This window comes from Plectropomus leopardus, chromosome 19 (assembly GCF_008729295.1).
Source record: "Plectropomus leopardus isolate mb chromosome 19, YSFRI_Pleo_2.0, whole genome shotgun sequence".
Lineage (NCBI taxonomy): Eukaryota > Metazoa > Chordata > Actinopteri > Perciformes > Serranidae > Plectropomus > Plectropomus leopardus.
In genome coordinates this window covers 11,624,452-11,637,487 of record NC_056481.1, presented here as the reverse complement: position 1 = coordinate 11,637,487, position 13,036 = coordinate 11,624,452, and the positions used below count along the sequence as shown (strand labels likewise).

Below are 13,036 nucleotides of genomic sequence, written 5' to 3'. Positions count from 1 at the left end.
TGGTACTTTATTCCATGGCAGCAAAATATTTAATACTAGTGACTGGAAGGAAAATAAAACTGTAATGTTACTTGAGGTGAAAGTGAGCTGTCGATTGAGCATAATGTTACCACACCCCCAAAAATCCTGAAAAATGGTTTCAGCACTTTTGAACAAGGTTTTCTAATAGTTATGAATATTAATTTTTACTCTGATTTTTGTGGATGCCTAATGAGATACTCATCTGTAATATCATGAATGCATGTTTACAATATAAAGCCAAGTTTCCAGTGGCTCTAAAAGAAAGTTTCCTCCTTCACCTCTAAGAGGAATCCAGTTTATTGCCAAGTAGCTTTTTGCTTGCTAAGAATTTGCTTTGGTGTTTTGGTGCATAGACAAAAAGCACAAATATAGAATAGAAAAAAAAATAGTAAAGAATACTATTTAAAAATATGTCCATTGTAGCTGTTTAAAGTTCTACTGTCGAGTATCTAATTAAAGCTATCATGTCACCAAAAAAGGGAAGAAATAAAGATAATGAACAGCTACACAGAGAAACAATGAGGCGCTTCCTGTCTCTGCTTCTTCTAGTGAAAACAATCACATGCATCTCGTTGTCACTTCCTCTTACAGTACATGACTCCCAGAGGTGTCATGAACCTTACACGTTACATGTCACCCCTCCCTTTCTCTATCCTCAATAGCTGATTAAAATGCGACACAGTATGCATGGATCACATGCATAGATCACATGCATAATACAAATGACATCTTAAGTGAGAATCAGCCATCATCAAGGTTACTGCTCCTCGATTAATTATGTAATCCTGGTGTGGTCTCAAGCCTATTTGCATAACAGTGGTTGATGGAAACTCAAATTGATTGCATTGCATTTGCACAATATTGTAATGCAAAATAAGTAACTAATGAGGAAATATATCCCTGTTTTCATCTGGTTGCACTGACTTGAATTTATACATTGTTCACTCAGCATGAATGTAGGTCGTGAACACCTTTTAAAGGTTCCATGAAATTGTATCATCACATCCTCAGTATGATTTAATTCACTTGGAATCAGAGTGATGTGGAGGGATATATAGCACAGTGAAGGATCAGCCGATGGGATATCATTTACCAAGCCGATGGTCAGCTGTTGGGGCCATTGGTAAGCATCTGTTACCCTAGTTTTGACGTGTGTGTCCTGTAAGGGTGGCGTTAGTGGTCTTTTTTGCTCAGCTGATTTAGAGACAGCAGAGCCCTGAAATCACCGTGATTGGCAGTTCAGTGCACGAGAAGAGAAACAAAAATAAGACAAGTAAACAAATGACTGAAGTCAAGAGGGCATGAGAACAAAATAAACCTATTATATGAGGTAATGTTATTTTTTTAGCCATTGAGCTCTTCAGAAGAAAGGATTCACAATTGTTTATGATAATGTTTGTCAGCCCATGGTAAAAATCCTTTCTACATCAGGTTGTGTTGTTAACGTGTCACTGGCTAATAAGCGTCTTGAATCTGTCCAGTCGGTGTTTAGCTTTCCCTTTTTAAATTACAGACAACTGCCTGCTTGTATGAATCAGATATCAGAATCATATCACCATAAGAGTATTAGGAGTATATCAGAATCAGAATATACACTTTTGATTCCTGGGGGGCAATTGTTGTTTGTTAATGTTGCTCTGATGTAAAGCACAGAGAAAGGAAAAACAAGTGCAAATACAAACTGTGTAAAAATACCCTGTCTTTGAGAGGCTGTACCGGGCTGAGTTTTAAAGCTGCAGTGATGATATTGGTATCATGTGCGGTGTGTTCAAGTGCAACATTTTGACCACGACACAGGGGACAGGAGGCAATCCAACAGTCAGCCCTCCTTGCTATTGATTCTTTGGTATCAGTTTGTTGTGTCGGGGACCTTTATTCTTGCCTGCTAAAGCAACATGAGGTCATCATTGAAATTTAACTGACGTCTTGGAGCAGCAGTTTTCCAAGAAGTTTAAGTCCTCATCTAATGGGATTTTTAAAGCAGAGAGTCAGTCCTTTGACCACATTACATTTCAAATCTTATCCTGAAGTGGAGCCAAAACAATAGGAAATGAGTCACAGTCAAAATACTTGCAGAATACAGAGTGCATTTGAACATCATTAGAGCATCAGTCAGCTTTTTATTGTCCTGCAGCCAGAGCCTAAAGCTGCAAGACAACTGCGAAACAACCACCACAAAAGGAAACTTGAGTAGTGATACACAAGCCTCCCCACCACGCTGGTGTGTCAGCAAGGGACGAGCCAGGCACTGATCAGAAGACAACGAGGATCTGGATATTTGAAGCTGATATTGGGCCGGATTCCCATCGGGCTACATGCTATGCCTCCCCTTTGAGTGTTGATTGCAGAGAGGAGAATGTGGTTGACTGATCTGAAAGGAAATTACTGGAGAGAGAGCTTATCCATGCCTTTGACTGATAATCAGCTCATTATCGTGTTGATCATTTACAGCTCTCCCTCTCGCCTGCTCTCTATTCTTTTAGCTGTGTCACTGAAGCAGAGCACAGAGACTTTTAATGGCTTGGCAGGGAGCCCGCTGTGGTGAGGCGGGGTTAAAACAAGCATGCTAGCCCTGGCTAGTCTCCACTTTTTACACAGTGCAGGTCCCCACCCCACTTATCAACCCTCCCAGGGAGGAGAAAAAAATTAAAGAAAAACAACAACAGCGACAACAACATATGCAACCCCGACGCGAGCAGTGCCCTAGCACCCCAACATGGCTAACTGTGCATGAAATTGAACTGATTGGAGTTATTGACCAGAAGGCTCCAGCCCCTGAGAGGACAGGGAGTACGATGGGTGGGGAGGGGGGTGGCTTGTGTGTTACCTGATTGAGTGAAAAATCCTCAGCCGGTTGCTTTGATGCCCTGCACTTTACAGGAAAGAGTGATTTAATGGAAGCTGCCAGACCTCATCAATGTCAGCGCTTGTGGTGAGGGCCCTCCGCTCCGCCGTGCTTTATATAAAAGCGCTCGCCATGACAGCTCCTGATGGACAGATGTTTGCTAGTTGTTTTAACTGCACAGTAAAAAGAAACACGGATATCAGCCTCCACCCCTGGCTCTAACAGACAGCAGCGAGAGGAGGCAGTTACAGGCCACCCTGACGTGCAGCACCCTCGCCCTCAGCTATTTTAGGCCTCTATAAATAGCCCTATTGAATTTTTGCCGGGTTGATAAGCCTATAATTAATGTGACCATCATTAGGCACGGACATGTTCTTCTCAAGAGGACCCCGCTGGTGAGGTGAAGCGAGGAGAATGAAGACTTCTCCTCTGTTCTTGTTTTAAGGATGAACCAAGCGGGTGGAAACTGGAGTGACGGGCCGACCAGATTCCCGGTGATGTGCAGAAGGCGCCACTTTGTTGTCGAACTGCAGGATAACACACAGTGTCATCTATCAACTCCCCACAAAAGCCCACTGTGCAGCGTCTTCAGTAGATCTGAATTGCATTGGAATTGCATCATTAATAGAGCAGAAATGATTCCCAGCAACTCCGGGAGAATACATTGACCCCTGAGGGAGACTCGAAACAAGACAATGTTTTTACAGGAGGAATATCTAACTAGAGGTCCCATTACCACTTCATCAATATACAGCAGCAAGTGAGCGGGGAGACGGAAGAAGGGAGGGGAGGGAAAAAAAACAGAGAAGAAGAGGGAATGTAATAGCTTATAGTGCTAATGGCAGTCTGAGCGCTCGAGTCCCAAACATTCAGCCGCCTCATCTCATCTGGGCTGTGTAATTGCCCTCCTGGAAGCTGCCACGCGAGGCGGCTGCCTCCGTAGTGAAGAGTGGCAGCTGCTGGATGTTGAGGAGCCGGCCTGGGTCAGCTCCCCAAGTGGGGCTCCTTGCAACCATGAGATGTCATAATTAATAGCTATCTGGGGGCCCTGGGGCCAGTGTTGGGTGGGCTGGCAGGCGGGCGGGTGAGATTATTTGGCTAAATGGAAGCCAAACAGAAAGAGACGCTTTCTCCACTTAACATAATGTATACTTATCACTTTGCCTTTAGCGAGTACGCCTTTGCAGCATCTTACCCCCTGCTTTTCAGGGATATTTTTCTCGCTTGTTTGTATTAGGTTTCCCTTCCGTATCTAAACGCACCTAGAGATATGTCGCTGTGGTGTATCATGGGAACTTATTAATCTTTGGGGACTGGCGTTCTCCCTAGTTAAGTAAATATACATGAGCTGCTGTGCAAGATACAAGCTCCCAGCACCTTCAGAAAAATCTGTTACTTCAGCTTCCCTCTTTCTTCCCATCCTCCTCCTCCTCCTCTCTCTCTCTAACATGCCGCCTGGGGGCAAATCTCACTCTGTCTCATCTGCTGCTTAATTTCACTGGAGCGGCCCTCAGTAATGAAGCGCCTTGATGTACATTTGCCAATTTCTGCCTCTGCCACTGCGGTATAATTGGGATGTGACTAAGCATGAATACCCAGCGCAGGGTTGGTTGACCTCTCGGCGACCCCGCGAATAGCGCTTTTGTCATAATGGAGGTATTATCTCACGTAATCTGGGAATGGAGAGGGATTGTCTGCAGGGTGCCAGGGATGGAAATGAATTGATATAACTCCCCGCTCCTGCGCACCACAGAGGATAGGAAAAAAAAACGGCAAGATACATTTTTTTACATGCTCATAATGAAGACATTTTCTTCTTATCTATTGCCGCTTTGTGTTTATTGGAGTAGGAGAGCAGCTTCTGGCAAAAGCAGGGGTGGGTTTTTTAGGAAGGGAGGGAGTTTTGATGTGGTGGCACTAGAAAGGATTTCTCTGTATGTGTGTCTGTATGTGTGTGTGAGTGTGTCAGTCTTTTCCCTGCGTGGGTGCACTGTGTACTCATGCACATGTTAGTGTGTGTGTGTGTCTGTTAATGACCCTGTAAAATGACAAGCTGAGCTGGCAGTGAGAGTACAGCCGACGGTCAGAGAGAGGAAGAGGAGGTGGAGGATGCAGGAGAGTTCAGATGGAGGTGGAGGTGTTGTGAGGTGGGGGGGAGGGGGTATGGTTGCGAGGTCGGTGGTTCCACCGTGATTCACCATGCTGTCATCAGAGGGACGGGGGCCCCTGAGTGGCCCTCTCTATTCCCACCTGAGAGGCCTGCAAATGGAGGGGCCGCGCTGTCATTATTTACAGCCCGCAGCTTCTAACCTTGGATTCGGAGCTCATCACGGCGAAGAGAAAATCAGATAGGACTTGACGTGTACCCGAGCCAGTGACCTTGATAAGTGTGAGGTGCCTGCAGCAAGAGGTTAGGGAAGAAGAGCTCGCTTCTGTCGGCTTTTGCTGTGGATTTGCGCGTGCGTGTTCGTACTTGTTTGTGCATTTCAGCCAGGTGGGGAGGGGAAGTGGGGGGTACAGCTGAATGACTGAACCATGACTCAAGTTGACACGTGGAAGACCCGCTCATGGGCCAAGACACAGCCGGCATATGTGGCATTATTATTGATCATTTTGCCGCCGCCAATGCTGAAAAGATGAGTCAAAGAGTTGATTATTAACAGAAAGTCAGCTGGCAATTAGTTTTGATATCACTCATTAGTTATTTTTTAGGTGAAACTACCAAACAATTGCTATTTGAAACTCATATGAAACTAAACACAGCAAACATGTTTTGCCGTGTTCTACTTCCCATCACCCAACCCCTATCAACTGATGCAGGTTACCAACATTAACATCATCTTTTAAGAGGTAGATAAAAGGTCTTCAGGCATTGTCACAAACATTTCATTTGGATTTAACAAGATATTTGATCTTTTTCATTGATATGCTTGATGCCACTTCTTTAATCCGCTTTAACCTTTAGCTTTTTGTTTGCTGTTTAAAAATGTATCTGCGTTCATATATAGATATCTCTGGGTTACTGCGGGTCCTTGAACAGCGTTAAAAGGCATTGAATCAATTAATTTTAAAAGTACAACAGTTGTTCTTGTGTGGTTTTTATTAATCGTTTTTTCCTGACATTGCATTGTAAAATCTCAAAATCATTTAAAATAATTTTCTGAATGCCTCTCGCATTTATGTCACACAGATCAGGATAGTAAAACCAACAACACTTACTGTATACTGTGTGTGTGTGCGGTCGGGATGCTTAGAGCAGAGGATCCACTGTCAGCTAACTAGCTGTCTCTTTACTCTGGACAACATAAGGGACTGCAGATTCAGTGAAAATTGGCTTTTTAGCCAAAATTTCACAGCATGGCTGAAACTGGCACAAAGAAATGCAAACAAAGATAGGTGTATGTATGCAAAAAGTTTTTCAAACTCAGCACGATGGGTATCAAGGCATGAGAGAACACAAAATCCCCAATAAAACGCTGCAATAAACAGCAGGTACTTTCAAATTCTGTTTTTTGTCTCTACAATAGCCATTTAGGCAAAATTGTCCCTAACCGTATTGATGTCAGTTAATTTTTTTTGTCTTTATTTTTTAAATTGTATGTGTGTATGTATGTACCATACAAAGAGTCGCTGGCTTACGAGAACGATGTTTTCTGTTTAATATCACTCTAGATTGAATACTTTTGGATTACAGTCTATTACTTATACAAAACATGTAATTTGAAGAAAACAGTATTAGCTATGGGAAATTATGATGGGGAATTTTTCATCAATAAACAAAGAAGAATAGTGGATATTGAAAGTAATCATTATCATTTGCAGCCTAATTTTGTTACCAGGTAAAAGCCACGCGCCTCATAGGTCAGCTAAGTTTGTGATTTGGAAGCCCGTGTTTGAAAATACACCTGACCCTTGCTTAAAGTAATGCATTTTTTCCTGGATATTTTTTTTTCCACTATTTGATTATTTATTTATTTTTTCCCATCTGAACTAGTTACCCAGAGACCAGAGGTGGGGGGGAGCACAAAATAACAGGGGAGAGCATCTCTGGATGGGTGATGAAAATGCATTTTTCTTCCCCCACCAAGATGCTATTTGGTCGTGTGAAATGATTAATTTCACACATATACAGGTCATCCCCAAAAGCAGCAACATCTCATTCACAAGGGGCCCCCGTCAGCAACAAAACAGGAGGCTGCAATAAAATGAGCAAACAGCAGCACGTACTGTACGTCAATAAATCTTTGGAGGTTAAACCTGAGCGCTGTAGAATTTGAGCAGCCCTCACCCTCCCCTCCTCTCTCTCATCAGGTAAAAGTCACTGAGTACATCAGGTCTGTCGAGACCAAAAAAATGGCCGACGAGCAGTCAGGGAGTGTCCTGTGGTAGCAGGTACACACACAGTCTGTGTTTGCATAAGTAGGATGGAGCCTTGAATTATGGGGTTTGTGTAAATAAGGAGATGAGACTGTTTTTAGCACACATGGAAGAGGGAGTGCTTGGATGAGAATAGTGCCTCTATGTGGAGTGGAATTGGTCTTGGGTTGTTTACGACAGCTCGCAGCCCTCATATATCACAAGCAGTATGTTTGCTGTGAAGCTACAGTTTGTATGCCATCTGCCTTCGCTGAACTTGACCCTTCAAACAGACTTATATTTTGTAAACTGAGCTCACTGTAACTGCTGTTTTTATTTTCTCTTTCCTAGTGGATGATCCAGAAACCCCACAAGGTGGCTACTTTCTTCGGGTGCATCGGCACTGACCACTTTGGGGAGATCCTGAAGAAGAAGGCCGAAGAAGCCCACGTCGACGCGCATTACTATGAGCAAAACGAGGAGCCGACCGGTACCTGTGCAGCCTGCATCACCGGGGACAATAGGTTAGCCACCTTTCAGTCACACTTGACCAAAAAATGACCCTCTAGCTTGGATTCAAAATAGTCCTCCTGGTTCATTTTTACATCCTCAGGCAGGCAGTTGACTCCTCGGGGCTGGAAGTCATAACAGGGAATCATAGCTCAGCTCACACATCAAAAGGAAAAAGAACAGCTTGAGTGTGTTTTTCCAGGCCCCCACTCAGTCTCTGCCGCCCCAGTGGGTTGTCATCCATCTATAGGCTGACAGAAGCAATGTGTTAGAGATGGCTGGGCTATCCCGGCTCTCACCTGTCAGCCTTCTCGGCTGTAAAAGGGGCTTTAGCATCTCTGGCGACTCTCATGCTAGCATCATCATCAGCACGTCTGAGACAGCAGAGGTCAAAGCCTGCACATACACACACACACACACAAATATCACTAACAGCGAGGGCTCCAGTTCATGATAGACCAGGTGTGGATCAATAACCTCCTTCTCTAAACACTCCCCTCCTCTGCAGCCCTTCATACGCTGCTACTGGAGTTGTCAGTCAGTCTACGGCTGGACCTCAACCGCCCCAGGAGCCGGCCGCGTTGAATGGTCTTAGTGGGCTTGTTTGATGTGGCTCTGACACCTGAAAAGGTCAGGTGCCGTGCACAGGGAGACGAGCTCTGTAATATTTCTTACAGGTGTTTAACAGACAGCTCAGGAGGCCAGAGGAAAGGTCGCCGGCAGGGCCAGATTGGAGGTGTGATGGCTTTGAAGGATTGGGAGGCAGTGTGTCACAGCCCCCAGGCTTTGATTAGTGCAAGTCCTGAAGAAAAAAAATCTACCTTCCCTACTAAATCTGAGAATTTGAGTGCCAATACGTGAAGATACTGTATGTATCAAGAAATAGTCTCATTTTATCTGTTATTAAGTCAGTTTATTTAGGAATTACACGTACAAGACTCAGACTTATGCTGGTCAAATCACATTCGGCGATTCAATAAGAATATTCAACAATTCGTTTTTTTCCCCCATATAAAGTTTTTAAGTTTGAATGGGGCTCAGCGGGACATTTAGTGTGACAGCAGCATTCATATAATTTAGTAAACAAGCTAAGGGCACTAACGACACATTGCAAATGCAAATCAACATTTTTGGCAACACAAGATATCAAACAGAGGTCAGAGACTACATTGTATTAACTTCACCACTTCTTCACCTCACAGTGAGGCCTCTGCATGTCCGCAGCCGCTTGCACCAAAGAGTAGTGTGACAGTCGAGAGCGCTCACTCCACAGCAAAATCTGGGTACCAAAACATCTCCAGCATTTTACTGCACTGCACACTGACGAGCAACCCCCTCAAAAAAAGACTGCTTAACTTGCCATCTCAGTCGACTGAGGAGTCTCTGACTGATTTCAATTTCAAGGGGCAGCCCTAAAAAAGTTGTTGCCAGCCTATGCAGTCAATTATACAAGACATTGATCTCTTCTCTGTAACTTGTTTTCCCCTGAGTTTAGTCTGTAACGGCCAGGACACATGCCGCATCTTTAACAGCTTGGAAAATGCAAGGTTGTACACTTCAACAACTTTCAAGTGCGTGGTAGCAGGAATTGACTGACTTTGCTAAGCGACCATAACCAGCACTGTATCATATAGGGGTGCAGCAATATGTCAATTCAGTGATCAGGGATCCAATATCATCGATGCATATTGTCATCAATAAGAAACTCCTTTATTTTGAAATTCTCATTGCACATTAGACACCATAGCGAGGGCTCAATTCATGTTTATTGACATTTTTCTCTTATCACTACAGCGGTATAGATGGATGACGCACGCTGATGACATTTTGTTCTTATATATTGGCGTCAATAGACGTATGTTCTAGCCTGCAATTCAATTGGTGTCTTTGTACAGTCTACATATATCAGATTTGATGTCCTGCCCAAGTTTATTAGATCCATGTTGCAAAGTGCAATGTTATAAGACTAAAGTGATGGAACCTCACATTTTTTAGGGGTTGTGACACTAAATAAAGTATCCACTCATTTACAGGAGTCTCTTTCACACAGCAAGTCTTTGGGGGAAAGTCTTTTTGCAGCCTATGGCAACATGTGACAGACTCAGAAGTTGTAATTTCACGTTTGACCACTATGTCAAATTGGTCTGAAAGCCCGGCACTGTTTCTGGAGTTTTATTAAAAATAGTTTAGTTTCCATAACTTTGATTTTATTATCAGTTTTAAAATCTTGGTTAGAGAATAGACCCAGCCTGAGAAGACAAGTTGAACAAAAGTTCTTTTTTTTTCAATAATTACAAGGAAGTCTCATAATGAAAAATGATGCTTTTTCTTTGAGTTTTGTAGATAAGAGTGATTACAGTATCTTTATGTAGAAAACTAGCGATTGTTAAAATTAGCAAACTGGTATTTAAAGATGACCAGTTTTGTCAGAAAATAGCAAAACTCTGCAAATATTCCAAATTTGCACATTCTTGGAGAGGCTGATGAACGTTGTGTTCTTTGGTAGCTCATTGTAGTGTTTCAGTTTAACCTTTTGAATATATATCACTCAGTCTAGCTGTTATTTGACAGCTCCCTGTTTTTCTCATGTCTGTTGGACTTCCTCAGTAATGACACTCATTTTGTCTGTCATACTTGTTCCAACCTTTGAGTCCATTACCGCAGCTCAGGTCAAGTGCAATCCTAATCCTGCTGTCATACCGTAGCCGTCGTCATCACACTCTGATCAACTTAGCACTCTGTTACTCCTCTCTGTGATGCTAAAGCCCCGTGAGCAGTTTTTTTTTTCTCCCGCCGCGTGAGAGCGGACCCCTTCCTGTAGCGGCACCCACCTGTCATATGGTCGCCTCACAGTTTTCCCCTAAGTAGCGATGATGGTTGCACTCATTTTGATGGCCGCTCATAAACCGACAGCGCACGAGGACTGGCTAATGAGCTATGTTAAGATAATGCCACCTGCTTCACTTCCAGCTCCCAGCGCTCACTACTCAACTCAAGTGTTCATTTAGTAATGCATTTCTGTTGTTTTTCCACCTTTGTTAACAATGGAGCACTTCTCCAAGTGATGTGATAATATGAATAATTTGTAGCTCATTGTTGGCCTTGAAAATCCCTCTGCTTATTTTAATCTCCTATCTTTTTTTGGTGTTTGAGATAACCCCCTTTTTTTTTTACTTTAAAGAAAGAAAAATAAAGACATCCAGATGACTTTATTTCACCTTGGTTCAGACATTCTAAGAAACCATTATCATCCTTTTATATCGTGAAAGAACAAAGGAAAGTCTAGGGCCCGAGTGTTTTTAGGGATGTTTTTGAGACAAAATTAAGATGGATGATAAGCGAGGCGGAAGATTTATGGGGTCTGTCTCGGCAGGTCCCTTGTTGCTAACCTGGCAGCGGCAAACTGCTACAAAAAGGAAAAACACCTGGACTTGGACAGCAACTGGGAGCTGGTGAAGAAAGCCAAGGTCTATTATATTGCGGTAAGTGAGACCCTCTACATTCAAAATGACTGTTCCCCAACTCTATTGCCAGAAGAGGACAAAATGTTAAGAGGCTTTATTCAGGGAATGCCTCAGCGCGCCTTCAGCATTGTCAATATATCCATTCATCCTTTGTTGAGTGAAATGAGCTATGTTACCTATTGAGACAATACAGCTCCATTCTCCCTATTTTCCCCTCGTCTTTGTGCGCGGAGCTGCAGCACAGTGTGAAATTGTTCTACATGTAATGCATTCATTCATTTCTTTTTTTTTTCTTACGTGAAGACAAGCCAACAGGTGCTGTGAAAGTGTGAAAATTGATTATCCGAGTTCATTCAGCTTTACCCCCTCCTACACAATCTTCCCCCTACAGACAAAACACACACACACACACACACACACACCCACACACACACACACACAGATTGAGGAGGACAGATGTGAGCTTAGACATTCACACACACTCAAGCTGCACCACTGAGGTAATGTCTTCACTTACAGCTTCTGGGGTAGGATGGCCTGCCATGCTCGTGTTTCACTGTTTGGGATTACATTTAATTCTGGCAGATCAACATTTTCTCTGATCTCGAGTCAAGATGATATCCCTGAAATCGCACCGCATTCCACGTCTTTAAGCAGTTCATTATCGGCATAAATCAGCATTTACAGCCATCAGCACACTCCTTGGCATATTGTCCCAAGTGAAATTCACAATAGTCCCCGAGTTGCCCACAAGCTCTCTAAACATGAGTGTACTGTAGCCCAATAATGATGGAGGTTTCATAATTAGCCGCCCAGTCGCAGAAACAAACAAACAAAAAAAAAAAAAAAAAAGCCGTCAGTGCTCGTGCCAGAAAGCAGATCAGTCAGTCCATCCTCCAGAGTTTGTGTGGTCTCATTTTTAGCCTCTGCTTCGCATTAGCAAACACGGCACATCCTCTGCAAATTGGCAGTTGGGTTTTGCCCACATCCGACAGTCTTGCGCGCAGGGGAAAAGCTTCCGTGGGATTTGAGGGGGGAATAGAAAAGGGCCACAAATGGGTGTTTGTCAGTGCTCGGAATCTCAAAACGTCGTTTCCAGCGTCCCTCCTGGGCCTCTTTGTCAAAACAGGGGGGATCATTCGCTTTATTAGGGTCCCATTCGCACTTCCAAAGTACTTAGCCAGATACACTGCCACAGCTATTCCCACTTAATACTGTGTGGCGTGTCTAGACCGGTGTTCACTAAGGCCTCCTCTCTCCATTAACCTTGTCGAGAGCACTCAGATGTATTTACCCAATTTACAGCCACATTGTACATTTTCTCTCCCTCTCTCACTGTACCAACCTCTGCTGTGTATTAATGTGCTTTGTTGATTTTCATTAAACGACTGCTGGGCGGTATACGCAGTCTTGTACACTCTAATCTGAAAATGTAATTACCGAAAAGCGTGCATGTGTGTACGTTAGCATGTTATTCACCTCGCACGTGCGTCCGTGTTCACCAGAGCATGTGTGTTAAAGAGGTGATTGATGATTCCTGGCAGAGGCTCTCAAGGTGCCTGCTACTATGTGGTGTGATTGGATGAAAACAGAATTATTAGAGGGGCTCTTGCAGCCAGTCTGGCTCATCCAGCAGCAGCGGCGGCGGTGGCGGCGGCGGCAGCAGCAGCAGGGCTGGTGGCAGACGCAGAGCAGGGAGGCAGCACTGCCATTTCTCACAAAGAGAGAGAATGTTGAACTCCTGCCAAATGTTTGGTGGCAGGCTGTTGCTAGGAAATCTGGGTCCTTAGGCAAATCATTGCACAAAGACCAATAACAAAGGCGTGAGGGGGAAGAAGGA

At 43.8% G+C, this 13,036-nt stretch overlaps 1 protein-coding gene across 3 annotated transcripts in view; it reads left to right on the top strand.

The window, feature by feature from the left end:
• The window catches only part of LOC121958367 (adenosine kinase-like), a 131,298-nt gene that overhangs the window by 46,893 nt on the left and 71,369 nt on the right, over positions 1–13,036 (top strand). For all 3 annotated transcript variants that reach the window (XM_042507255.1, XM_042507256.1, XM_042507257.1), the window contains 2 exons: positions 7,574–7,746; positions 11,106–11,214. In XM_042507255.1, coding sequence (XP_042363189.1) covers positions 7,574–7,746; positions 11,106–11,214 — 282 coding nt within the window. The remainder of the gene's footprint in view (positions 1–7,573; positions 7,747–11,105; positions 11,215–13,036) is intronic.